The 27,630-nt window shown below is 33.5% G+C and overlaps 1 protein-coding gene across 3 annotated transcripts; it reads left to right on the top strand.

Annotated features, from left to right (window-relative positions):
* The first annotated feature begins 9 nt into the window (after nt 1-9).
* On the top strand, nt 10-27,044 carry LOC132717272 (uncharacterized). 3 transcript variants are annotated; one of them, XM_060700706.1, is made up of 3 exons: nt 10-174; nt 5,375-5,497; nt 6,422-6,647. In XM_060700706.1, exons 1-3 carry the CDS (start codon nt 135-137, stop codon nt 6,601-6,603), a joined length of 345 nt encoding a protein of 114 aa, XP_060556689.1. In that variant the 5' UTR covers nt 10-134; the 3' UTR covers nt 6,604-6,647. The 3 variants fall into 3 exon arrangements, with proteins under 3 accessions (XP_060556689.1, XP_060556691.1, XP_060556690.1); XM_060700708.1 differs by lacking the exons at nt 5,375-5,497; nt 6,422-6,647 and adding exons at nt 25,901-26,020; nt 26,797-27,044 and having other exon boundaries at nt 21-174; XM_060700707.1 differs by lacking the exons at nt 10-174; nt 5,375-5,497; nt 6,422-6,647 and adding exons at nt 23,117-23,287; nt 25,901-26,020; nt 26,797-27,044.
* Nucleotides 27,045-27,630: the final 586 nt, after the last annotated feature.

Below are 27,630 nucleotides of genomic sequence, written 5' to 3'. Positions count from 1 at the left end.
ATCGTGACTGAGTCGAGTCATACATATATATATACTAAGCAGGTCATTTAAAACTTCCTGAACTTGCACAGTGTTCAAAGTTTGGATTAATATTAGTCGAGTTTACACGATAAACAAAATTCCTTGAAAAAAAAATGAATGTGGTATTAGGATTTTGTTTGTTTTCACTAACTGGTAATGTATAATATTATTTTATGTCCTGGTAAATTAATAATGCTGCATTTGAACATTTTATTGTATGATCGATGATAGCTCAGGTTGTCTCAATAATAATTCCTAAAAAAACATCATTTTTTGTTCCTTTAGACATTGCACATAGGAGTTTATAACGTTAAAATAATACGGTTTTTAGAGGATGTTAGATGTTCATCACAGGAGGAAAGTACAGTTAAATGAAAGATCATTTTTTTTCAAAAATGTACCAAAATATAATCAAATCAAAATTTTGGCTTCAATACAAAATTCCATATCAGTACTTCTAGTAACTTCCAAAAAAAAAAGCAACAAAAGCATCGAATTGCTTAGATAATAGGTCAATGAGTATTTTTTAAAAAAAAAGAAACTGTAACTGGGCACCAAGAAGTAAGCTTTAAAGACATAGAAATATAAAAATATCTGGTACATGATAAGAACGCCAACAAAATAAAGTGAAGAAATGGTATAATGTTATAATTTTGCAAATTTTTATCAGATTTTTTCAAAAATAAATAATAATTAAAAAACAACAATAAACAATATAATGATATGTTTTAGTAAAACATCCAGAAATAACAAGTATTTTATTGCTTAAAAAATCATTTAAATAGATTCGTTTGTAATTTGCGACGCATCGAAAATCTTTTTTTATTAAACGCTCTTATTGGATGGATCAACTCTTATTAATTTATACTCTTTTTAATTTAAGTAAAGTGAATCGTAACCATTGTAGCCTCGATTTCACTTTCAGCGTCGAAAAATTTATATCAAATTTATGGACATCACTTTTCCTTTTTCATTTTTTTTTATCTCTTATTATGTATGCAACGTCTGAAACTGTAAGATAAAAATGTAATATTGTTTTTACTATTCATAAAATTCTAGACTAGATAATTATCAAATCATTCTTTAAATAGGGTATTGGTCCATATTCCTGTCCTAGAGAACATACATTTATAAATTGATAAAAATAGCAACAGAAAGCCATGTCTATTTTTTCCGTATTCTGATTTATTTCTTCGTGAGTGAATGTGTGAATGAGAACAAAGAATGGAAAGACACGCACGAACCGACATACGAACATTTTGGATTATGGGCATTACATTTGATCTGAATATGGCTATTGTCTTTATAAAACAGTTAATGCGGTTACTATGTTATGAACGAGTTGCAGGTTCAGTTTGATTGAGTCTGCTCTAATGGACAGTACTTAAAAGTGCACCCACCAGAACCGGATTGAGTAGAATTCAAAACAGCGAAATTGTGAATTAAGAAACATCCGCAGATGTGTTTGTACGGCGATTATCCTTAAACCTTTGATTAACGAATAAAAAGCGGCATATAGTCGGTCCCCGAGTAAAAGTTTCGAAACTAAATAAAATGGAATTTGGTGTGGCCAGAATTCCTGCATACCACAGATAAGTTGTCAAAAGACCACTTTAAAATGAAGGCCACATATTTTCAAGGTGATCATACAGTATTCAAGTCAGGACTATTAGAACCACCTTACAAAAATATTTATTGTAATATAAATACGCGAACCACTCAAGTAGAAAAAGCGAAATAGAAAGAACTAATAGCACCACAAACACAATAATAAAGCATTGGATACTTGTCCCAACGAACGGAGAAAATTAACAAATCGGCGGACAGACAAACCAATGTAAGTTATATTATTGATTTGATAAATTATCGACTTCAATTTGTTTGTACTTATCTATAACGCAACCGGAAACACATAGTTAAATGGAGACCTTTCAAGATGATCTGCATTGTCACTGACATGCATTCTTACTAACCGGATAATACAACACGTCAATGATAACAAAATAGTGGTCCCTGAATATTTTATCTCATATGGTTTTATCTCACAAGTGCAACACTTCCTTTACTGAACATACGAGATCTCCACCTTCATGATAAACAACAATTTAACTTCATTAGGGCCAAATGTATTGAAAATGTCACTGTTTGATTTTCGACGGAGACGAAAATTTGATTTTCCACGGGGTCTAAACATATTTTAAACAAATAACTGCAGCTTCTTAGTTTGTTAACCTCTGAACTCAAAAGAATAAAACTTCCTTATGTTAGAATGGCACAATCCGTACATTCTTGATGCTTTAAACTTCTAATAACAACAACTTTATTAAGCCATTATAACAAGCATGTGAGCATACAGTGAATAATACAGACAAAAATACTTTATGAGATCACGTGGCAGAATGTTTGCTTGTTTTAATATATCTGAAAATAATCACCATTTTATCGATAAAAGTATCAGTATAGCTAATTTAGCAAAATTGTCATAACCTGATTACGTCATGAGTCTTCACAGAAGTAGAACATGTAAACATCAATGAAGTAGAAATTTGCACAATTATTGTATACACGTGAAAAAAGAGTTCTGTGTAATAGAAAGAGCACCGAAACACGAGGCTATCTGATTTGTACGAGCGGGCGAGGGAGCGAGCCCCCGGGTATAACTTAGATTGCCGATTGTTTTCATGTTCTTTCTCTTGTGTATCATAGTCTTTCTCTTGTGTATCATAGTCTAATAACAAAGACAAAAAAACAAATGAACGAGCATCTGAATGTTATGTTTCTGTCGTTTTCCCTTTCTCTGCCTTTTACAATATGTAAACCCTAGCAAAAATGAACCAACAGATGGGCATAGTCTTGAGTGCGGATAACTGATACCTGCACTCCAGTTATCGCACTGAGCATGTATATGTATACGATTTAACTCTGACACATTTTCAACAGAAAGGTCCCAATGCATGCCATGATAATTGTAGAGAAAAAAAGGATTCGTAATGTACTACATGGCCCCATTGACAAACAAGTGTAAAATATTAAGGAAAATGGCATGACCTACATTTAACATGGGCAAAATAGAGTAGTCATGAAAAAAGGGCTTGACCTATGGTTAACAACTAAAGGCTTTATCTACTTATATTTAACATGGAAAAATAGACTAGAAAATGTGAAGTTTAATATCGTCACGTCTCAGTAACTTCCAACAAAGCCCTTTCTGGTCATGAAAAGGACAAATAACTTTTACGCTTTGAAAAGACCAAGTATCGTAACGCTTTCATCTACGGGAAGTAATATTCTTACTGGCTATTGCTAAAAAGAGCACTAGCATTATTATAAGTTCTTCATAAACATTAATTTTGAAATTTTGCACGGCAAACAAACATGTGTTTGTAAAAGTAACGTTGCTTCTTGGTTAACAACTCTCATTAGTATTTAACTTCAATAAGCGTTTAGTCAATTAATGTTTTTATGTTACCCAAAGAACGTCAACCGCCTAAATTCCGGCCCGCTTTCCCACCAATGCTGTGAACCGGCAAGTATAACATTTTTCTGTGAGAAGGGGTTTTTATTCTGTGTTGTTTTTTCTTTGGGGATAATCTTTTTTAATTTAGTTTTTAGTGTACTTTTATAGGTTTTACAGAAAGTTAATGATACTAGTTAATTTTTATTTCGTTTCCAATTTAGCACTTGTTTCTTTACGTTATGCGCATCTAACATGCTTCAAAACCATAAATTACACTTTATTAAACTCAAATATGTACTTCCTAAAAAATTAAATATTTTTTCTCGGGCAAAATGAAAACTGTTTTCATTTCATTGGAGTGTCTCTCTTTCAATAATTCTTATAAAATATCAAACCTCCTCTAGGCTCAAAAATTAAATCTAACACTTCAATACAAATCCGCGTATACATCTTTTGCATTACAGTAATTCCAAAAATTATCAATTAATAGCATTTACAATGTAGTCCTATAAAACATTCAATATCATCATATCATTTTTGTGATTTTAACAGTAAAATGTTAAACTTAAATAATATTATAGTTTTAGAGTATTTTCCTTGATATCCATTATTAACCCTGTGGTGGCATATTTCTGCCACCAGATAATCTGATTACTAACTAGTTAATTAAGAGGTTAACTAGTTACGTAACAATTAACCTCTTAATATTAAGCTGGTAAAATAATAAAAAGATGGCAGTTGTAGGCACTAACATGCATTTTTTTCCCGTTATGATCTTTTCTTTATTGAACAAATTAACTGGTTACGTAACTAGTGCGTGCGTGCGTGCGTGCGTGCGTGCGTGCGTGTGTGTGTGTGTGTGTGTGTGTGTGTGTGTGCGTTTATTTATACTCGCCACCGGTTGCCCATATTGGCGAGTCATCCAGAAGAGTATTAGTAATTTTTTTGGGAGATTAATGCAATTACAGATACAGAAAGATCGCAGCCCCAATTCCAGAAGCTTCTCCTGGTTCTTTACCATGCCAAGCGGTTAAGCACCCATACACGGGACCTCGATTTAAAGTCTCATCCGAAAGACTGATTTATAGTAATTTTAGTTGGCCAGGTTGGGAATCGAACCCATAATGTCGAGATTACAAGTCTCGCGCTCTAACCGATTAAGCTATGCGGGCGGGTTAGGTTGTTTATTTTTTATGCGTTTATTTAAGGTCGCCGCCGGAAAGCCCATATGGGCGACCGTACACTCAAGTCGGGCCATCCTAGAGCGTCCCGCCGAGATTTTTTCGTCGATTTTTCCAGCTTTTATTGGTGGAGGAAGACCCCAGGTGCCCCTCCGGTCATTATTTCAGGCACGAGCGGGAACCTGGGTAGAACCACCGACCTTCCGTAAGCCAGCTGGATGGCTTCCTAACATGAAAGATTTCGACCCGAGTGAGGATCGAACCTTCAGCGGTGAGGGACCTGTGATCTCAAGTCAGCGACCTTAACCACTCGACCACGGAGGCCCCTTTTAGGTTGTATACGACACTTAAGTGAAATTATATACATGTATAAAATTATAAATTATGCGTATAAAACAACATCGAAGAATAATATGTAAAATATGTCCTGCAAAAAATATTTGTGCATATTATATGTACTCATTAAAATATATGCATTCATTTCTTATTGAAAATTTTGAATTAGACTTTATAGAAAATAATTTTTTTATTACCTCCCTTTATTTACATGAACTGTTAAATTCGGTAAAATCTTTATAAATAATGTTTTTTGGAGCTTACAAAAATGATAAATCTTAATTTGAGCATCATATTTATGATATAAAACCATTAAAAATGTGTTACAAGATATTTAACATAACGTTAATAATGTTCCCAATATCTGTTTGGTTTTCAGCATACATTGTTTCTGGCATGGAATGCTATCTCTGCGCAACAGGATGCAATGATGAATTCAAGGCTGCTGGTGTTTCCAAGATTACTTGCACTGGTTCGTGCACGAAGACTAAAAAAGACGGGAGTAAGTTTGATTTGCACATAGTAATAGAGAGAAATAAGAATCCCTGAGGAAAACCCAACACGGCAAAATTAAAAATGTTGCAGGCTCAGTTTGATTGAGCCTGTTTCATAAACGGCACTGGTAAGTGCAAACTACCGTCAACGCCCCTGGCACAGGTTTAAGCAGAAGTCAACAATAAACATGAACTGGTACAATTTTTTATATGGCGATTATCACGGAACCTTAAATGTGACACGTCAGTGTCATTCCAAGAAAGCGGCATATGGCACCCAAGTAAAAACAAGAAAACAATGGACGCAACTTAATAAAATTACATTTTGAAAGGGGATCAGAGAAAACATTGAAAGTCAATTTGTGATACTTATTGCTAACTGGACTTTTATCGGATGTTATCACATTAAACGGTATATGAATGAGGAGTTTCTGCACTGACGTGTCAAAACTTTTGCGCACATTTGATAAGGCTAAATATCCTTAAATTTGCCAAAAACATTCATTTCTAAACGGATCTTTTGTTGTTGAGTGGGTAACGCGTTGTACTAGTAATCTAAAGATGGCTGGCTGCAGGGGTTCAAGCCCAAAAGGGGGCAAGCCGATATTTCCTTGGGCAAGAAACCTAATACTTAGTGCTTAGTACTTGTTAATTCCAGGGATGGATTTGACTGTGTTTAATTAAGATAAAAGACTCAAAACAATCCAACTAAAATAAATTCTGTCTCAATTAAAATATGTTGACCGTTATCTAAGGAGTTTTTATAGAAACCCTTTGTGTGAAATGTCACCCTTTACTTGATTCAATATCATTATCATTAAAGCTAACATATATAATTCATGTTACTATTTTTTACGGATAAAGCTAAAGATGACACATATTTTTACTATAGTCAGAATGAAATTTAATTAACTGTCATTAACGTTTTACAGAAGTCACTAGAAGCTGTCTACCAGTAATAAAGAAGGACGAATGCGAGGAAAAAGACGGTGTCAGTGTATGCGTCTGTACGTCAAACCTGTGTAACGGAGCGTCAATTGAAACCATGTCCACCTTTGCTGTCATCACGACCTTCGCATGCGTCTTTCTAAATACCTTCAAAAATATCTTCTAATATTGTTAATAGGAACTATATCCTGTATACCAAACGACTTGATAGCTGTTTTTTTTTTCTTCTTAAAAAATCTAACGTCACCCCTTACTTTTGCAATAATGATTCATTTACTGTACTCATATAATTATTATAATTATTAAAACATTTGTAAAAGTATACACTGAGTATTGGTTAATCTATATACTTTTCCATTAAATGTTATAATTTTCGTTTCTAAAAGGCATTGTGCATATTCACATTGCCTCCCTTAAGTGCTAATAAGAATTTTCATTTAAACAAGCACTGAACTGCGACGTCATTTTCATTCAAAGTATGACGTTAACGTATGACTGAGTCCCAACGTTTGCCGTACAACGTTACTGTATTGTCAGTGTGTTATACGAGGGGTGATCAAAAATAAACCGGACTGGGATGGCCAATTGAAGAATTTTCAACCTATTATGATCACTTATTGTTATATATCACACTTAATTGGAAAACAATACCTGTAATCCAATGTTATACCGAATCTGATAACGCAAATAGCTTGTCCGTAACAGCATATTTGAAAACCTTGGTAACGCACACCGGGCTCAAAATTTCGGGCCAAAATCGATCCAAAACGTAGCTAGCCCTTTGCGCTTACATTAGGCGCTTTATGATGCGTATATTTTTCAATATCGCTCATTTAGATTTTAAAATACGCTAAAACGTCATGAGGCATATTTTTGACATTGTCAGAAAAATAACTTCATTTAAAAGCCATATTCATATTTGAAATCACAATTAAAACGTCACTTGTTAAAGAAATACTCGCGTTAAAACGCGTCGGAACATCTCGAAAATCGATCAATAAGAAAATTTTATCAAAAGTAAGCCAAGAAACTGTTTAAAATGCAGAATAAGGTAATGACTATCACGGGAAAAGCCCCTGGACGCCACATCATAGCTTTTTATTAGCATATAAACAATAAAGAAAGTGCAATATAGAAATGGAAAACAAGAAAGGGACAGGCAGAAAGGACGTTGGTGACGTCAATCGTCGAGACGTTGAAAAATGACAATCGATTGACTGTGGACAGTGTCCACTATGTTCTTCAGTAGCTACGGACTGTGCAGTCAACTCTAAGGATTTTAAAATGATAATTGTTATTATATTAATTACATGTATTGTATTCTTAGTTTACAATCGTATAAATTATTTACGTATAGGTCTTATGGAGAAATTGTGTGAGCAATTTAACAGTCACGTTTCGAAATCGGCTATGCGTTTTATTTATTGAAAAATAATGGCAGTTTTATTGTAAGTTGTGTTATTCTTCTATTTACTCGTATGTTTGATACATTATCATTCAGAAATATTATATTTATTAGTTTATTATCCAGCAATGAAGTTACAGACTGAAAGAATGGAATTTTGCGTCATTACAGGAGCTCTTTATCATCATCCATTCTATTACAATACAATATGGTACCGACTTGTACAGAGATATATAAATAAGCAGTGGATCCGCCGCCATCAACAACATGTGGCCTACTTCATAAATAAGTAAACAGCTGTTCCGTTAAAGACATTATTATTCTTGCATTTATAAGCCTGCGTCACATTACACTCCGATTAGGTTTGCGATGGGGTACCGATGTCTGAACGGGCTGAAATTGCCAATTTTTAAAGGTCTCCGGTCGGTAACCCTCCGGTGTCAAGTAACTGGTGGGGCACCGTACAGCTAATCGGAGAATTTTAGTGAAGAGTTATTTTCTTCCGGCATCGCCGGCTCACCGTAGCAGACACGGTAAAATACCCTTCGATACCCGGCCGGACACCTTTTGTTATCGGTTACATACCGGTTAAAATTTTCACCTCCTAGGTGCCAAATATTCTCCCAGTTTCCGAGCGGTATAAGAGCGGTATATGAGCGGTGACAGAAGGCGTCTCGACAGGTTACTTACCAGGGCCCGGATGGACAAAGTACGTTGCACGAATGGTCCTAAGGTGTCCGTAAGTAAATACCACCATCATTCTCTCATTAGCCACTGTGCAGAGCTGAATCGGTTAAATCGGTAGACTTGTAATCTGGACATTGTGGGTTCGATTCCCGGGGTGACCAACTGAAATTACTGTGAATCTTTTGAACGAGACTTTAAAGCGAAGTCCATGTATGAGTGCTTAAACACTTGGATAGGTAAAGAAGAAGAAGATTGTTTGGTTACTGTTTGGCTCCTTGACGGTTGTCATCTTGTGTTGCTGGATAGTGTCGTGGTTGAGTTCATTGAACGCCGCCTTCCTTATTTATCTTGTTTTCATATTTTTCTGAAATTGCGGCATCTTGCTATCTGTATCTTCACGCCCGTTTAACTCACACCGAGTGAAAAATGTCCATCGGTAAAAATGTTGTGAGCAACTTCCGTTCCTCGTTGTGAGCACCCATCTATGACGAGTGACACGATAATCAAGGTGAGTTTTTCATAGTTTTTGAAGATTACAGACATTTATGTAAAATTATCGGAATGCAGTTAGCTAGCGATGTGTTTTCCGAGTATGCACATGTAAAGATATTGCCTGTTGGTGGACAATTTGATGGAAATACCGTGCGTCGCAGTCACTCGGGGTAGCTGGAAAACTGGAGACAACTTCTCTTTGGACCTAATTTAACATTGAAAACGTCGATTCTGGTGACGTTTTGTGCATTCTAACCTAACACAGATGCCCACAAGTCTTCAGCGTAAATTATTATCTGAAAGTCTTCGTAGAAACGAAGATATACCCTTTTTGCTTTAATCCTCGTTGTGAGCACCATAACCTCGTTGTGAGCAATACAAGCGCAGTGCTTGTCTGGTTTTAATATGTAATTCAAATGGCAAGAATACAATTTTCAATCTACCAAAAGCAATCAAAACGTTTTTGTACAATAGTTTTTCTTTGCAATAGTTCTTCTTTTTCTTTTTTTGAAAATTATTCTTCATATTCACAAGTCATAACTAATCAGTGGAGGTAAATCAGGTATTTTATTTCGTATACTCTAGTGTGGCACGAGTGAACATCACGGGGTGTTTATGAATATTTCAACAATTTCACAATCTGTGTGATACACACATACATGTGTTTATCCTGAGCTGAAGACTGACCAAGTTATGTAAAACAAGAACTATCACGGTAAGTTGACAATGCCCCTGAAGTGGTGCTTTGTCCTTTGATTTATGGACCAGATAGATTATTTGTTTTTGGACAATTAGATCTTCAATGTGAAGGTAATTCAAGGTCAAGGTGAAATAAATATAGGTCAGTTGGAAGGTCTTGTCCAAAGGGGCATTGTGTCCAAATATGAATTAATTCCACTTACTTATAAAGAAGTTATGACCAATGTTAAAGTTTTTGGATGTTCTAGAAGGTCATTCACGGTACAAGGTAAAAAAAATACAGATCAGTTTGAAGGTCTTGCCTAAAGGGGTGTTGTTTCAAAATATGAGTAGAATCCGTATACTAATAAGGAAGTTATGACCAATTTTTAAGTTTTTGGACAATTTGACCTTCAAGGTGAAGGTCATTCAGGGGTCAAGGTCAAAAGAATATAGGATAGTTGAAAGGCCTTGTCCAAAGATGTGTTGTGCCTAAACATTATGCCAGGACATTATGGCCAATCTTAAATGTTTTTGGACAATTTGACCTTCAAGGTAAAGGCCATTCAGGGGTCAAGGTAAAAAATACAGGTCCGTAGGAAGGTGCTAAGGGATGTTGTGTTCAAATATGAATCAAATCCGTTTACTTATAAGGAAGTTATGGCCAATAATAAAGTTTTCGGACAGATTGACGGACTGACAGACGAACAGTTCAAAACAAATATGCCTCCCTTTGGGGTATGCACAACGTCTTGCAAAGAAATGCTGCTGTGCAAAAACGTTTTAATTGCTGTGGTAGATTGAAAATTATATTTTCACCATCTGAATTACATATTAAAACCATACACGCACTGCGCTTGTCTTGCTCACAACGAGGTTATGGTGCTCACAACGAGGATTAAAGCAAAAAAGGGTATATCTTCGTTTCTATGAAGACTTTCAGATAATAATTTACGCTGAAGACTTGTGGGCATCTGTTTTATGTTAGAATGCACAAAACGTCACCAGAATCGACGTTTTCAATGTTAAATTAGGTCCAAAGAGAAGTTGTCTCCAGTTTTCCAGCTACCCCGAGTGACTGCGTCGCACGGTATTTCCATCAAATTGTCCACCAACAGGCAATATCTTTACATGTGCATACTCGGAAAACACATCGCTAGCTAACTGCATTTCGATATTTTTACATAAATGTCTGTAATCTTCAAAAATTATGAAAAACTCACCTTGTTGATCGTGTCACACGTCAAAGATGGGTGCTCACAACGAGGAACGGAAGTTGCTCACAACATTTTTACCGATGGACATTTTTCACTCGTTGTGAGTTAAACGGGCGTGATCTTGCGCTGTCCTCCGAAATCTAAAACGGTTAAATCTGGAGGACACGCCTATACGGGCAACCGATGGCGAGTATTAAGAAACTCAATTACACACACATATTCTCTCAGTTTTCACACAAGTCAGATGTTTCTTAAAGTTTTCAAGTTTCATTTACAATCTTTTAAGGAAAACTTTGATTTCAGAGTGTAATATACCATTTAAAACAGAAAGCAAAGAAGGGGTTGGGGAGAAGTCAGATGGGAAGAAGGCAAGGAAAATGCCAGCAAAAGACGGGGTGTGAATAACGGCCGGAAAATGGGATAGCATGCCATACGAATACCGTTCTATAGCCGACCGGATATTGCACGTATACTTTACCGTCACAGTACAATTGTTGCAAACAGGCCAGATAACGGAAGGCAATTGGACATTTATCGTACGGTAGTCTGTCGGTTACCTTTAGAATATCGACCGGTGTCCAGAAAGAAGATGCTTAGGGTTTTCACCGGGTGACCGGGCGAGTACCCTTCGGAAATCGTCCGAATACCTAATGGACTACAGAGGGAGAATGACCGCCCACTTCTTCCCGGACATGATTCAAATGTTCCTCTCCGATCTCAACTTATCAACGGTGTCCCACCGATCCCTCTATATCGACATATCAGCCTCGTTACCGCCCAATGGGCGGGGTCCGCTCGGGACGGATATTCCGATCTGAACCCGACAGATATTTAGATTGAGGCAAGAGTTTTTTTCTGTTTTTCTTTTCTAAACACAATATACGCGACGTTATCTTAGCGATAAATAAAGGTTTTCAGACTTCATCAAGCGCAGATTTTGTGTGACAACATGTTTTCTTGCATAGCAGACTGGCCTTTCCGTGAGTTTTACCGATACGGGAAATTTCATCTGCTATGGGGGTGCCAGATCAGTCGCGTGTCATACAACAATGTCATTTTAGCGCATTTTATGAATGAACAGCTTTAAAATGACGTCATTTTAGAAGGGAACTATGGCTTAGGATGACGTTATTTCGCCGTTGTTATTAAAGTTGTGAATTCATACGCTTCTGCAAGAAAATAGTTATTTTTGAAATGACTTTAATTTCCATGAATAAATATCTTATTTAGGTAAAACCATTTTAAATATGAAATAATATGGCAAACTATGCAAGAAAAAATATCTGACATATGTTTCCGGTTCGGATCGGAATATCCGTATCTCGGGTTTCCGTACCTTAAGTTAACCTGGATTTAGATGTGGAGATTGTCCCAATGAATAAAAAAAATAGAAACAAAATGGAAGATATGAAGATGTATCGTTTCATGTATATTTGCTTGTGCTTGTAGTCAGGTTGGTTTAGCTGTTGACTATGAATGCAATGATCTCCTGGCAATTACATACTGACTTAAAAATTAAATTATCTTAATCCTAATTCGAAAGCAAATTTACATGTGTAAAATGATAAATCAATGAAAAGATTACAAATAAAAAAATTCTCACGGCCTGTCTAATAAGGAATAGAAAACAAATTTAGGAGTTTCAAGACAATTTCTATTTCATTTTTAAAAATCATTACCTTTCGTAGTTTTTTTACTTATCTGAAAAGTTATATTTTTACAAAACAAAAGTGGAGATACATATGTATTTATTGCAGGTTAAGAGTTATAGTTGCCCGGTTAAGTGAAGTATAACATAGTTAGCACGAATATTTCGTGCTCGCCGGTCATGGTATGGATACGTCAATTGAAAGACGGGTAGAATCGCCACTCGAGGACTTCGCATTATATTGAACCCATCGCATCCCAGCCGCTCACCCTGAAGCAATGCTTTTATTTAAGGGTATAAAGCTATATCATGTGAAATATTTTTATAAAATTTATCAACAGTAAAATTATATTGGTTTGATTATTATATGGTTATATGGTTGATTCCCGAGAATGTTGTACCATAGAATGTCTCTGTTATTTAACACACATGAATAATGTATGATTTATTGCCATTTTTATTTCATACAAGCATTTTGGCAGTATTCTTTTTTAAAATCCAAACAATATTTTTGTATCAGATATATAGCTTTATACACTTTAAGCCATATTTCGCATCCATTGATTGGTTGTTAGCGAAAAAGTGTTTGTTTTGTTTGAATCTACTTGTAAATAATCAAAATAATAGTTTATTCCGCAGGTTGTGAGCTTTCAAGATTGCATCTCCAGAGACCATAAACCATGGATTCATTAAACTTACAGAAATAACAGTTATTATTTGTAGCGATATTGAAACAATGCGGAGGCCATTATCCTACTTTAGTGTTGTTGTTTATTCTGTCCAAGACTGAAGGTTTAATAACTCTTATTAGGTGATTATTAATTTATTTTCCGTTAAGCAGAGCGTGTTAGATAACAAAACATTTCTGTGACAGTTTGTTTCCCGGGCACACAATCGATAAACAAAATTCCGGTAGAGTTATTCTTCTGTGTCTGTGACAAACTGTTGGTGTCTGAAACTGCTATCTTTCAGATGTCAGATGAAGTATTATGACTATCAGTTATATATATCCATTATAAAACCGCCAAATCCATACCTAGAAACGTTGCCCAGAAAGAAGGAAATCTTAAGAAGGAAATCTTCAGGTTATTGTCATCGGGACAATGATTAGCTGACTTTAAAGATGCTGTCAAACTACATTATAGACCATATACGACTAAAGTCAATGACCGGGAAAAAGGGGAAAAATTATCGTGTTCAGGCATGTGACTTGCTGACTGCGGGTTGTATTTAAAGGAACACTTGTGAAATCAAAAGGCCTAAGAACATAAAATTGGAAGTTCTGGCATATGGCAACTGGGGCACTAAAAATGAAAATAATGCAATAGATGATAGTAAACTACATTCAGACAAAAGTATTTTTGAGTTATTTCTTGCCAAATTTGAATGAAAAGTATCGTGAGAAATTGATGGGAACTTTTGCACTCGAGTTATTGGTATAGACCTGCATCAAATTAGTGGACAAAATAGAGAAAATAAGAATCCCTAAAGAATGCTCAACACGGCAAAATTGAAAATGTTGCAGGGCTCGGTTTGATTGAGCCTGTTCATGGACGGTACTGTCAAGTGCAATCTACCGTCCACGCCCCCTTGCACCGGCTTAAGCAGAATTCAACATTTAAACATGGTGATTATAGACCTACATTAAATTAAGGATAAATCTCGCAAAAATACTTCCAGTCTCATCATGTCAACAACCCCGTCAGTGGAGTCCTTTAATAAGTCGCTCTACTATCATTAATTATAAGCATCCCACTGAAAACAAGCCAATATCACCAAGGATATATTTTTGATACTGTTTTATCTTTCATAATTGACAATCTGTATCGTAGTATATCAACAAAAGAGCATTTACAGGGAGCATCTATATTTAAAAGAAAACAAAATATTCCCCATTTTTCAATTGTAGAAAGCTATGTACAAACTATGCTCCCTTCGCAGCTCAGTGAATACAAACTCGTAAGAAAGTGAGCGATAGTGAAACATTAGACCGATTCACGGGAAAAAAATGTTGCAACAAACCTGTTTCCAGATCAGTTCCGTGTGCCAGAGTATGCTTCTCTTCAAACTATTATGCATTAAAATTTTTGTATTTAAATTAATACAGTTTGGATATATTACTCCTGTACTCTTTATAGGAATAAAGAAAATTTAGAGGAGGAGGTGGTATTATGCATTAAAATTTTTGATTTTATTTTTTATTATTCAATTTTATTTTAATTTTTATTTTGCTTTTATTTCTTAAGGTACACTTTAATGTCGCAAGTTCTTCAAATTGGCATTCACGTTGTACTTGTTAAAAAAGCAGGTTCTGATGAGTATAGGTTTGCAGTTGACTATAGGAAATTAAATAAGATAAGCAAACCTCAGGCATATCCCTTACCACGCCTGTCAGATATCTTTGATGCAATTGGGGAATCAAATTCCCAGTTTTTTTCCATCTCTTGACCTTGGTAAAGCATTTTGGCAAGCACCTTTAGAGCAAGACAGTAGGGAGAAAGCTTCATTCATTTGTGCAGAAGGAATATTTTCTTTTAGAAAAATGCCATTTGGATTATCAGGGGCTCCAGCTACTTTTCAGTCGCTTTTAATGAAAGTTCTTAGTGGTATCTCATGGAAATTTGTTCTCTGTTATGTAGATGATGTTATCATTTTCTCAGCCACATTCAAAGAACATCTCAGTCATTTAAATGAAGTGTTTAGTCGATTAAGACAAGCTGGTCTGAAACTGTCTCCAGGTAAATGTTATTTTGCACAGAAAAAATTGCATTACTTAGGGCATGTAATAAGTAAAGAGGGAATACAAGCAGATCCCAGAAAAATTGAAAAGGTTCAAAAATTTATGTGCTCCAACAAATCAAAAAAGGGGTAAAAAGCTTATTAGGTCTGACAAATTACTATAAAAAATTATTAAAGGTTACAGTAAGATTTGTGCTCCATTGTTTCAATTGTTACAGAAAAATTCTAAATTTGAATGGACTGATGATTGTCAAAAATCTCTTGATACATTGAAAAATGCTTTGTGCTCAGCACCAATTTTTGCATTTCCAGATATGAACAAACCATTTATATTAACTTGTGACGCATCTCGGTCCGGTCTTGGTTATATTTTAGGACAACTAGATAGAAATGGTAAGGAAACGGGTCATTGAATATAGTGGTCGTGCTTTGCAGGCTGCTGAGAAAAATTACACAGTATCAGAAATTGAATGTTTAGCAATAGTGTCTGGTGTAAAGGCATTTAGTGCTTATTTGTCAACAGACATTCCATTTACAATCATAACAGATCATCAAGCACTAAAAGTATTAAACTCTATAACAACTTCTCAGAATGGTAGAATAGCTAGATGGGCATTATTTTTACAAGGTTTTAAGTACACAGTACACTACAGAAAAGGTGAGTTGAATAATGCAGATGCTTTATCTAGACTTGTTCCTGATACATCTGATAAACAACAAATTTCACTAGTTACTATATCAAATGATGCAGAAAAAGACAGTTCTGTCACTGATGAACCATCAGGAGTAGATGTCCGTACCTACAGGCATACTGAAAAGGAGGTAAGAACAGTTTTAAAACATACATATATTTCGGACAGTAAATATTTAGAAAACAACATTCGAATATACTGGATCCTCTTCAGTGCTAGAAGGATACAAACTGGCACAGAGACAAAAGATGAATCACCAGATGACACCGGTAAGTTGATATTGATGCAGAAAAACTACCCAGATTTTGTTAATATTTACAAATATTTGAGTGAAGGTGAATTACCTAAAGATGAAAAGCTGATGAGAAAAACAATGTATGACAAAGAGTTTTATGAAATTGTGGATGATGTTCTCATACACAAGTATCAAAATAGAGGTAAGAAAAAACCTACAGAAGATAAGTTCATAATACAAACTGCACTTCCAAAGAAACTTAGGGTGAAGGTCATGCAAGAATATCATGATCACAATGGTCACTTTGGAGTCAAAAAGAACTTTTACTGAAATTCAAAAATAATATTATTGGGCCACATATGTACCAGCAAATACTAGATTTTGTGAAATCATGTGACATATGTCAAAGAGCAAAACATACTACACATCAGGTAAGTACTCCTCTTAATCCTTTACCTGTAGTAAATGTATTTGAAAGAATGCACCTAGATATCATAGGGCCACTTCACAAAACAACAGATGGATTTGAATATATACCTGTCTGTGTAGACAGTTTCTCAAGGTGGGTAGAGGCATTTGCATTAACTAACCAATCCGCTGCAGAAATAGCAAGGGTGTTGCATAATGAAATATTTTGTCGTTATGGGGCACCAGTGTCTATTGTTACAGATAGAGGACAAAATTTCCTCTCCAAACTCATAAATGCAGTATGTGAAATTTACAATGTCACAAGACACCGGCACAGCTAGTTACAATCCAAAGACAAATGGATGTTGTGAAAGGCAAAATGCCACAATTATCCAGGACATTACGTATGTATATTGATAAAGATCAAAAGAACTGGAAACATGTTTTTACCAATAGTATTGCAAGCCCTTAGGTCATCACCAAACATTGAAAACTTCAGGGTTTAGCCCCTATAAAATGATGTTTGGAGGTTGAAATGAGACTCCCTATGGATGTGAATCTAATACCTAAGAGAAAACATTAGGAACGGAAGCTAAAACAACATATACAATCTTTGTTGCAAAGACTAAAGGTAATACATAATATTGCAAAACAAAACACTGAAAACAACTCAGCAAGAATCTAAGGTAAGGCATGATTTAAAAGCTCAACCTCTGATTTCAGACGTTTAGAGCAAGTATTATTGAAAATTAACAACATACTCCAGGTCTTACATCTAAACTAGAGTATAAATGGAAAGGTCCTTATTACATAAGACAAAAAGTATCTCCAGATACATACAAAATTGCAGAAAGTAATACACATCAACTTCATAGAGCACCAGTAAATGCAAAAGACTTAAAAAGGTACAATGATCCAGATAACTTTAGGTTTCAAAGTGATGATGAGCAAATAATTGATGAACAATCCAGTTCGACTGACCATAATGATCAGTTAAATAACTCGGACCAAGGTAATGTAACAAATAACAATGACATTGAAAATAATCAAGATGACCAAACACAAACCCCAAGAAATCAGGTAAGTGACCAAAATAAACAATTAAATGTTTCAAGGGAAAAATCTCCTACACCAACTACTTCAAACAATAATGATGGGGTATGGTACAAAGCAAATAGAATTTTGAAACTAAGAATAAGAAATGGTATGAAAGAATACCTTATTGAATGGAGCAACAAAAAGTATAAGCCTACTTGGCAAACAGATGAAAATGTTAGTGAAGAACTGAAACGTTTATTTCTATGGTTCGATACACTAAAAGTGGAAAGAAAAGAAAAAGACAGTACAGATATTTCAATACATAAGTAATACATGTACTTAGGTTCAAACCCTATTGAGTTTGTTATGTTCTTAGACACTTATAGTATTTTCAAGTTCTTCAGGTTGTTGACTTGTGTACTTGGCACATGGTATTTAAATTCTTTTTCTTGAATATAGTTCAGGTCCGTATTATAAGATGGCAAAAATTAGTGCAGGAAGGTTAGGATCACTATCTTTTGAACTGAATATGACTGTATATGTGATGACTGAATGTGTGCATTGAATGAATGGTCTTTTTCTCTTTTTACTTCAAATATTTAGTTCAAAGGTTAGGCAGATAAAACTGATCACTTTGTTTGTCCCTTTGGTGATTCTTTTCATTTCCTTGTATTCTAGTTGCTTCTATTGTCCTGATGCTGACCTTGAGCATGATACTATGTAGTCCATCGGTGTCTGGAAAGAAGGTCTCTGACTTGCAACGTTTGAATTATGGGGTTGTATTTGAACCAGTGGATAACTTGCAGTTGGCAGAAGAGTCATGGATTCATACATTTGAAATTATATTACCAAAAACAGTTAATTTGTTCAGTATTTTTGGTTGTAAAAGAAACAAAAAGTTTTGTGATTTAGTAAATTAATCAAATCCGACAGAGTACGGAAGTTATGATAAATGGTACAATTGCTACCATTAATAAATTGTTGCCTGAAAAGAAAATTTCAATTAAAAGTAGAAGTAAGCGTGCCATTTTACCTTTTATTGGAAGTCTCTCAAGATCAATATTTGGCACAGCTACAGTAAAAGATGTAGAGATGCTAGCTAGACATATCAATTCATTAAATAAAATATCAAGCAATCTGATTAAGTCTGTAGAACAACATGAAGATGATCTTAGTTCTTAACATGAAAGCTACTGATGAAGAATGAATAATATTGTTAAAGGATTGGAAGAAAATCATTTGGCTATTGAACATATTCAAACTCAATTGTTTGAATCATTTGATAATTTAGAAGAAATCATTTACAACAATGAGTGCATTCATTTCTAAGCAAATTACAAAATCTAGACAGCTTGAAACACTTTTCAATGAACTTTTAGGAATGGTATTTATGCTTTAATTGATGGTAAGGTATCTCCTCACTTAATTACCTTTGAAAAACAATGTCAAGCACACTGAATGATATTCAGAACATTCTTGACAAAAAGTTCATAGGATTCCACTTAGTATATACAGACCAGCACTTATTCTACCATTATGCTAGGACATTTTAATGCTAGAAAAAGGTTCTACTCTATATGTTTCTGTAAAATTTCCCATTTCACCAATTTTAAAGCCATTAATGTTATATAAGATAACTTCATTTCCAGTTCCAGTAAATGATACTTCAAATCATGCAACACAAATACTAGATTTACCTGATCATATTGCTATTACTTATGATCTACAATATTACACAACTTTTTGGAAATCTGGAGCTTCAAAAATGCAAGTTTAATAAAATTGTGCAGTGTGATTTTTAATAAAATTCTAATGCCTGCTATTAAGAAATCTTGTGAATTCTCCTTGTTTAAAAAATGACAAAATTTTTAATCAAAGAAAATTGCAATTTTTAGATTTTTGCTGAATCATATTTTCTAATGATGTTGTTCTGCTATCTAAAGATTCTATATTAGTTTATAATGTTGATGTCCTTGAATATGATTGTAAAACTGGAAAGAAAATGGTTAAAGGTTGCAAGTTTTGTACCATGAATGTGCCATGTGATTGTTCAGTTTTCTACAAGTCATACATTTTTTCCCTGCAAGATTGACAGACTGCTATGAAAATACTTCAGCAAAATTACATCCTGTAAATCTTGCATTGCTACAACAATTTTTTAATGATAGTTCTTTGAAAGATATAGATAGTAATTTATTATTTGAAAATCCAATGGCTATAAATGTTCCAAAATTTGAAATTTACAAATCACACTATGAATAAAATTTTAGCAGATGACAGCAAAAGCTCATCTTAACTTACAAAAAAATGGCACAATCAGCAAAAGAAAACTCACTTATTTATCAATCTCTCACAGATTCCTTACTGTCAGGAAACATTGCTTTGGGATGATAATATTATTTCAACCAATGACATTATTTTATATGTCACAGCATCTGTTTGCAGCATTTTCTCTGATTGCTTTCATAGTAACAGCATGTAAGCTTAGAAAAGTATTAATTATTGTATCTACATTACAAATCACTTGTACCAAACAGGTTAAAGCTTCAACTGTTCCATCATTAGTTTTATGTAACTTCTCAACAAGCTACAACAAATGACATGTATTTTTGGGAGAAACTAAATTTAAGAAAATGAGCACTGGATCATATCCCTTAATGTCATAATCATAATTCTTCTTGTTTTTGTAATGATAAATACATGTAAAGTGTCAAGGAACAGTACTAAAATAGTGGTTGAAATCACTAAATGGAAAACATTCTGTACAAGTACCACTTAAAACTCTAACTTTATGTCCTACCTACTGGCAAATAAAGGCACCTAAAAAAAACATTGACCAAATAACAATCAGAGGTATGTGGACTCCAATTGTTACATTTGACTGGGTGATTTTGAAATAAAGAATAAGCTAACAAATCAACCATTACAGATAGAATCAAATTACAGGGTAAATTATTTTGTGTCAAGAAAATTAAGACATATTATGTCTACTACTTATTGTGCCTATTTCTTTATTCAACATGACAAATTGTTCATGCCTTTACAAACTTAGTAATACCTTTACAAACTTGGTAATACATGTTTATACCCATTGCTTTATAATAGTTAGTATAGATAGCACCACCTCAGACAAATAAATTGTATATATTGTTTTAGTATATATATGTGAATATTAATTTGTATTTTCATGAATTATCTTACAATTAAGACAAACTTTGACAAGATGAAAAGAAATAAATCAAATTGATGTCATATATTTTTATGTTTTGCATGGTGTATTGATTTTTGTACATATGTATATGTTTTCTTTTTATAAAAAAAAAACACAAACAAAAAAACAAACAAAAACTGTTGAGATACTTATATGCAATATGCATGAGAATATAAATGGTATTTAATGACAGTTAAAAAAAATGCATTTATTTGGTTATTGTTGTAAATATATGCTTTTGTTTTGTACTTTATGTAGAAAAATACTGATCTAATGCTTAATGCATTTACTTACTTAAATACATAGAATGCTTGATGTATTTAAATTAATACAGTTTGGATATATTACTCCTGTACTCTTTATAGGAATAAAGAAAATTTAGAGGAGGAGGTGGTATTATGCATTAAAATTTTTGATTTTATTTTTTATTATTCAATTTTATTTTAATTTTTATTTTGCTTTTATTTCTTAAGGTACACTTTAATGTCGGTAATATGTTATAACAGAAGGCATAAGAACAAATACAGATAGGAAGATCTAAGTTAACCAATCTACGGTAATCGCTTTAACAAGATAATTAATCCTATTTCAGACCTTTCGATAGTAAATGTTACAAAAGAAATTTTAACACTATCAGTAACCATAAGCTGATTTGTCTTGAACTTACAGGGTTTCAGTTAATACTTTTATTAACAAGTAAACATTGTTTCATTGGGTGATTCCAAATTTCGTTACACGAAATTAAAATTGATTGGTTAAAATTACCTAAGGGAATTAAGGGTCACATGATGTACAGTAAAATTGATTGGTCTATTATTGTTATGGAAGTTGTTGTTCTAAAGTCCTTTCCTCTGAAGAGCCATAGATTGTATGACTCTGGATTGAAATAGTTTAAAAAATAGTTTGAAAATAAATTGAGGAAAAAGGACATCTTTTTGTATTTTAGGTAAGTCAAATATTTTAAGTTAATGTTAAGAGAATGTTGTACTTTGTAATTTTTGGGTGTTATAACTTATGTTCTGACTTAAATGTATATGTTATATATTATTTGTGGTATTCCACTAAGAAAGATTAACATTAAAATATAAAACGGAACATTGTGTTGAGATTCAATCCACCTTCAGTAGAACTATAAATTTAGCGCATAATAAAACTTTCAAAGTAAAAAAAATCATTCCCAAAGGGCGAAAGGCGAAGACACAATGATTGGCTAATTTATCGTGTCTTCAACATTCAGGTCGATAACACGACACGAAATCTCGATAAGTTGGCCAATTACATGTATCGCCTTTTGATGTGATGATGAAATATGTAAATTTCTACACCTGTGACATTAATACGAAATACGAAATGTTTTGGGGTGAAAAAAACATCTTTCACAATAAAATAACATTTCTCAACATTAACATTAAGTAATGTCAAATGTCAAACCTCAAGATGTTTTGGACGGAAAAAATATATTTCACAATAGAATGACATTTCGCAAATTAACATAAATAACTGCAAATCGGCTCTTACTTGGCAGTAATTAGTGTAGCCGCTTTCTCATGAAGAAACCAGTGCTGATAGTGAAAATTGTGATTGGCATATTTTAATTAGCCAGGTCAGGTGTTTCTAAAAAGGCTGATAACACTGTAGCAATGTGAGGATACATTCAAATTTATTACATAGATAATGCACGTGGAGCTCAACTCGCAGAGACAAATGAGAACACAGTAACTTTTTGATATCCTTTTAACTCTAAGAAAAATGTCAATTATTAATTGCTGACTGTTTTATATTTTCTAGAAAAAGTAAGCAAAACAGTATTTTGTTTCATATGACAGAAATGAATTGCATTAACAATCCTAGGTATTGTTGAAAACTCATTGTTTTACATGCCAGATTAAGTAATTGGACCCCATCCTTGTTTGTACGTGACTGCTGGGGAAAAATAATGTTATGCTTAATTAAAGAGGTGACACTTTCTATATTTTTATCTGATATCGAGTTATAAGAGCCGATTTGCAGTTATATGGGTAAGAGTTCGATAAGACTCCCTACGGTCGTCTTAATACGAACTCTTACCCATACATAGTGCCATCTGTAAAAAAACCCTCAAGGTTGTTGTTAAATTTTATCCCGCCTGTAACAATTTAAATGCATGCGTTTGAAGAACATACTATCTGAATAGACCTATAATCTTAAACATGCCCCATAGTCACCGTGTCGTAGTCGAATCGTATATATTCAACGGAAGATTTTAGACTTCATTAACATTCACATTATTCATAGTGACGTACAGCTAGTTATTAACAGCTAGGACAAAGATTTTGTCGAGTTAACACGGTAAACGAATTTATCCCCCCAAGAAAGACAAAATGAAAGTGTTATTAGGACTATGTTTATTTTCTATTGCTGGTAAGATGTATTATTATTTCTATAGAATACTTTTAACAATCCTAATAATTTAAAGATTTAAAATGCTCATTCTTCAGTCACAGAAATTTATTGAAATCTATGATATTCCCACTGAATATGTCTAATTTGAATAAACAGGTTGACAATCTTAATAATCTAAAAATATAAAATGCTCATTCTTGACTAAAATATTTTAGTCACAGAAATTAACGAAATTTTTAATAAATATGTCTAATTTGAATAAAAAAGTTGACAATCTTAATAATCTAAAAATTTAAAATGCTCATTCTTGAGTAAAATATTTTAGTCACAGAAATTAACGAAATTTTTAATTAAAAGGTATAATTTGAATAAAAAAGTTGACAATCTTAATAATCTAAAAATATAAAATGCTCATTCTTGAGTAAAATATTTTAGTCACAGAAATTAACGAAATTTTTAATGAATATGTCTAATTTGAATAAAAAAGTTGACAATCTTAATAATCTAAAAATATAAAATGCTCATTCTTGAGTAATATATTTTAGTCACAGAAATTTATTGAAATCTATGAAATTCTCACTGAACATGTCTAATTTGAATAAAAAGGTTGACAATCGTAATACCGTAAAGATAAACAAACAAACAAACAAAAATGGTTAAAGTGCCTAAGCTGATCTATGCTAGAGATGCAAATGTTGTGTTGTTAGGCTTTTGGACCTCAGTGGAGTTCCTTTAAGCCAAAAAATATTTTGCCACACGTTTTAAGTTGACCAGTGGATTGATGAAAGAAAATTTTATGTTTTTAAGCTATTTGACCTCAGTGGAGTTCATAGATCATTAGATCATAGGTCGGCCATTTTGAAAAAAACATGTAGTATAAATCTTGTTTTTTTTTTTTTTGTTTTTTTTTCATGTTTCAGTAAAAAAATTAGTGTTATATTGCTCAAATTTAAATATTAACACTATCTTAACTTTGTACTCAATTTCTTTTTCTACACACAAAAACATTAAATAAATGCTGTTTGATTTAGATAAATGCACATATTTTAATGGACTATTGTGACTGTTTGCACGTTAAAATCTACAGATGTAAACTATTTTTCACATAAACTTTTGTTGTTCATGTGTATGACTAAAATATGTCAGGTTTGACCATTTCTAACACTAGTCACATGAAAATATGCCATTAGGCGAAATTAGTGATGTTGAGTATAATACATGTTGTGTTCAGGCAAGCGTTGAACGAAAACACAAAACAGTAAGAACGCAATTAAAACAACAATAGACACATTTATAAAGAATGAGTCTTAATTTGGATGAGAATAAGACGTGACATGAATGAAATATTAAATTTGCATGATTTATAATTACGTAAAACCAACTGGCATAACACATTTACATTTAAACGTTCAAGTGTAGAAAGACAATGCCACGTTACATTTTAATGACGTTATTTAAGAAATAATATATCCCAAACTGTGATTTTATTGCCCAATAATATCACTGTTTGGAGTTCGGATGCGAGGAATTATATCACGAGGGCGTAGCCCGAGTGATATATGATGCGCATCCGAACGACAAACAGTGATGTTATCAAGCGATAAAATCACTGATTTGGATATATTATTTCGATTCTAACACGACATTAACAAATAAACGTTAAGGTACTTGATAGTTAAGCAAAATTGCGCCTGATTTATTTCCGAACTTATTTTCAGCGCGTCGGATTTTTAGTGGTTACGTCACGTGTATAATGATTACGTCACATGTCTAAATATAGACCGTCAAACTGTGCATCTGTTGCATAATTACACACACTTTTTGTTCTTCTATGTTCAATAGGGAAAATGCGGGTCGTGTTAGAATAATTGTTCTATAACGTTATTTCAAATCAACAAAAATTGATATGACAGTGTTTAGGATAAACTGTTTTAAATTTAATCAAATATATATGTTTACATAACAGACATATCATCAGAAAAAAAATCTACACGTTACATAAAAAAGTGAAATGGAATTGATATGTTCTTTAATACAGACATATACATGTACATTCATTAATCAAATTTCTCAGACAGAATTAACAATAGTACTTCTGTAATTTAATGATTCTTTTATATATTTTGCCAGATTAAATAAAACATGTTTGTTCTTTCAATTGATACATAGTAGTTCAATAAACTTTATCATGGAAGTTCTTTTATACTTGTATTTTGTCATAAACCTTTTTTTATAATTTCTAAGAAACATGGGCATGTAAATAACATTTAACATTAACGTTTGTAGGCTAAATTCAACAAAATTTGATAATACATTTAACCATTATATTGAATCCAACAAAAGCTTGTTTACCAGTTAACCATTAAAGGCCCATTATGCCTAAAAAATGATATCATTTCAATTTCTCAAAAAAGAAGCTTTTTACATATCTTGTTACACTGTTTTCATAAAATATTCATTTTCCATTTGCACATGTGAACTTTGGCTGCTTTTGTTCTTTGGCAATAAGTATAATTACAGTGAATTAGCATTTTGTATGGAAGTCAAAATACTTATACCTTCCTTCATAATCGAACCTAAAAAAAAGAATGCTGTATAAACCAATTTTTTCACTATTTATTTGGTTTTCAGTCTACCATGTTTCGGCCCTGGAATGCTACAACTGCATTGGTTGTAATGATGAATTCAAGGCTGACAATGTTTCTAAGGACACTTGCACTGGTTCGTGCATGAAGACTAAAACAGATGGGAGTAAGTTTGATTTGTATAGTAGTACATATTGTAAATAGTAGTACATTTGTGGTCCCTGACTGCGCATGAGCAGAAATACAGCAACTCGATAACGTTGGACCGTGAATCGGGCGACCCGGGTTCGATTCCCGGACGGCGAAGGTCACTTTCGTTGTGATGATCATGAAATCCGTTCTATGGGCATTCGCAATGTACTTCTGCCTGCTCTTGCATGTACAGAAGTAATCAGCTCCTTGCGAAAAGTGAAGGCAACTAGTACTGGTAAACTGCTTGACAGTCTACCCAGCAACGATGCGGAGGCTAAACTGTGCTATGGTAAATTCAATGTGGCTTACTGCCGTGATACGGACACCAAAACCACCGCTCATTGCTAAGTACTGGTTGGTTCCAATGATTCGATAGTGTACCAATCAGCTTCTGGCTTCCAACACAATCGAACTAAAATATATTCTGTATAAACTAAAAGCTGTGACTGTTATATTAGTTATTTTTACACCAGCGCCGATTACGAACTTTCAACGTGTTCTTGCTTAAAGATCGTTGTCACTGAGCCTAAATATGTTTTATTCGGATACAGCTTTAACAATTACAATTTTGACTCATATAAAGGTTTGTATAAGGAATATAAAGGGGGGAATCTGGTCTTCCATTTTACTTCGACACATCGAGAAAATCGACTAATCGAAGTTCGACTCATAAAATTTCTACTGTAAATGACAAATACATTGTTGAATAGTCAATATCAAATTACATGAAATTTCATTAACGTTTTTCAGATGTAATTAGAAACTGCCTGCCGAGCATAAAGAAGGACGAGTGCGAGGAAAAAGACGGTGTCAGCGTGTGCGTCTGTACGTCAAACCTGTGTAACGGAGCGTCAATTGAAACCATGTCCACCTTTGCTGTCATCACGACCTTCGCGTGTGTCTTTCTAAATATCTTCAGAAATATCTTCTAATACTGTTAAAAGGAACTATATCCTGTACATACAACACTTATATTAATGTTTTATTTTCTCTTTTTTTTTAAAGAAATCTGACAACACCATTTTTTTGTTATAATGATTCGATTATTATGTCGATATAGAATACATGTATAAAAGGATACAACGTACCGGTAAGACCGGTGGGGACATTACAACTTCGTGAATTACCGATTTCATCTTAGTGAATCAACAATTTAACTTATTAAATTCACGTTTTCAACATACGGAATTCACAAATTTGAAATCTTGAATTCATGAAATTGAAAACGGTGACTTCACGAAGTTGAAATAGTTAAGTTCAAAACGTGAATTCATTAATAAATTTGTGAAAATGAAATCGTTAATTCATGAAGCTGAAATCGAGAATTCGTGACGTGGAAATAGTGAAGATGAAACCGTGAATTCATGTAGATGAAATCGTGATTTCATGAAGCTGAAATCGTGAAATCTGAATGATGAAATCGTGAATTCACGAAGTTTAAATTGTGGATTCGATAAGACAAGACGTTGGCATGCCACCACAGGTCTTTCGTAGGAAACACTCTGTGTTCGAAGTTTCCACGAATAAATCCGTTTTATGTTCTACTAAAATCTAATGTTATAATATGTCTGTGCATATTAGCAT

The sequence above is a fragment of the Ruditapes philippinarum genome, unplaced genomic scaffold (genome assembly GCF_026571515.1).
Source record: "Ruditapes philippinarum isolate M1 unplaced genomic scaffold, ASM2657151v2 ctg2271_1_1_1_1, whole genome shotgun sequence".
Classification (NCBI taxonomy): Eukaryota; Metazoa; Mollusca; class Bivalvia; order Venerida; family Veneridae; genus Ruditapes; species Ruditapes philippinarum.
The sequence above is the reverse complement of the archived record's forward strand: the minus strand, read 5'-3'. Positions and strand labels throughout refer to the sequence as shown.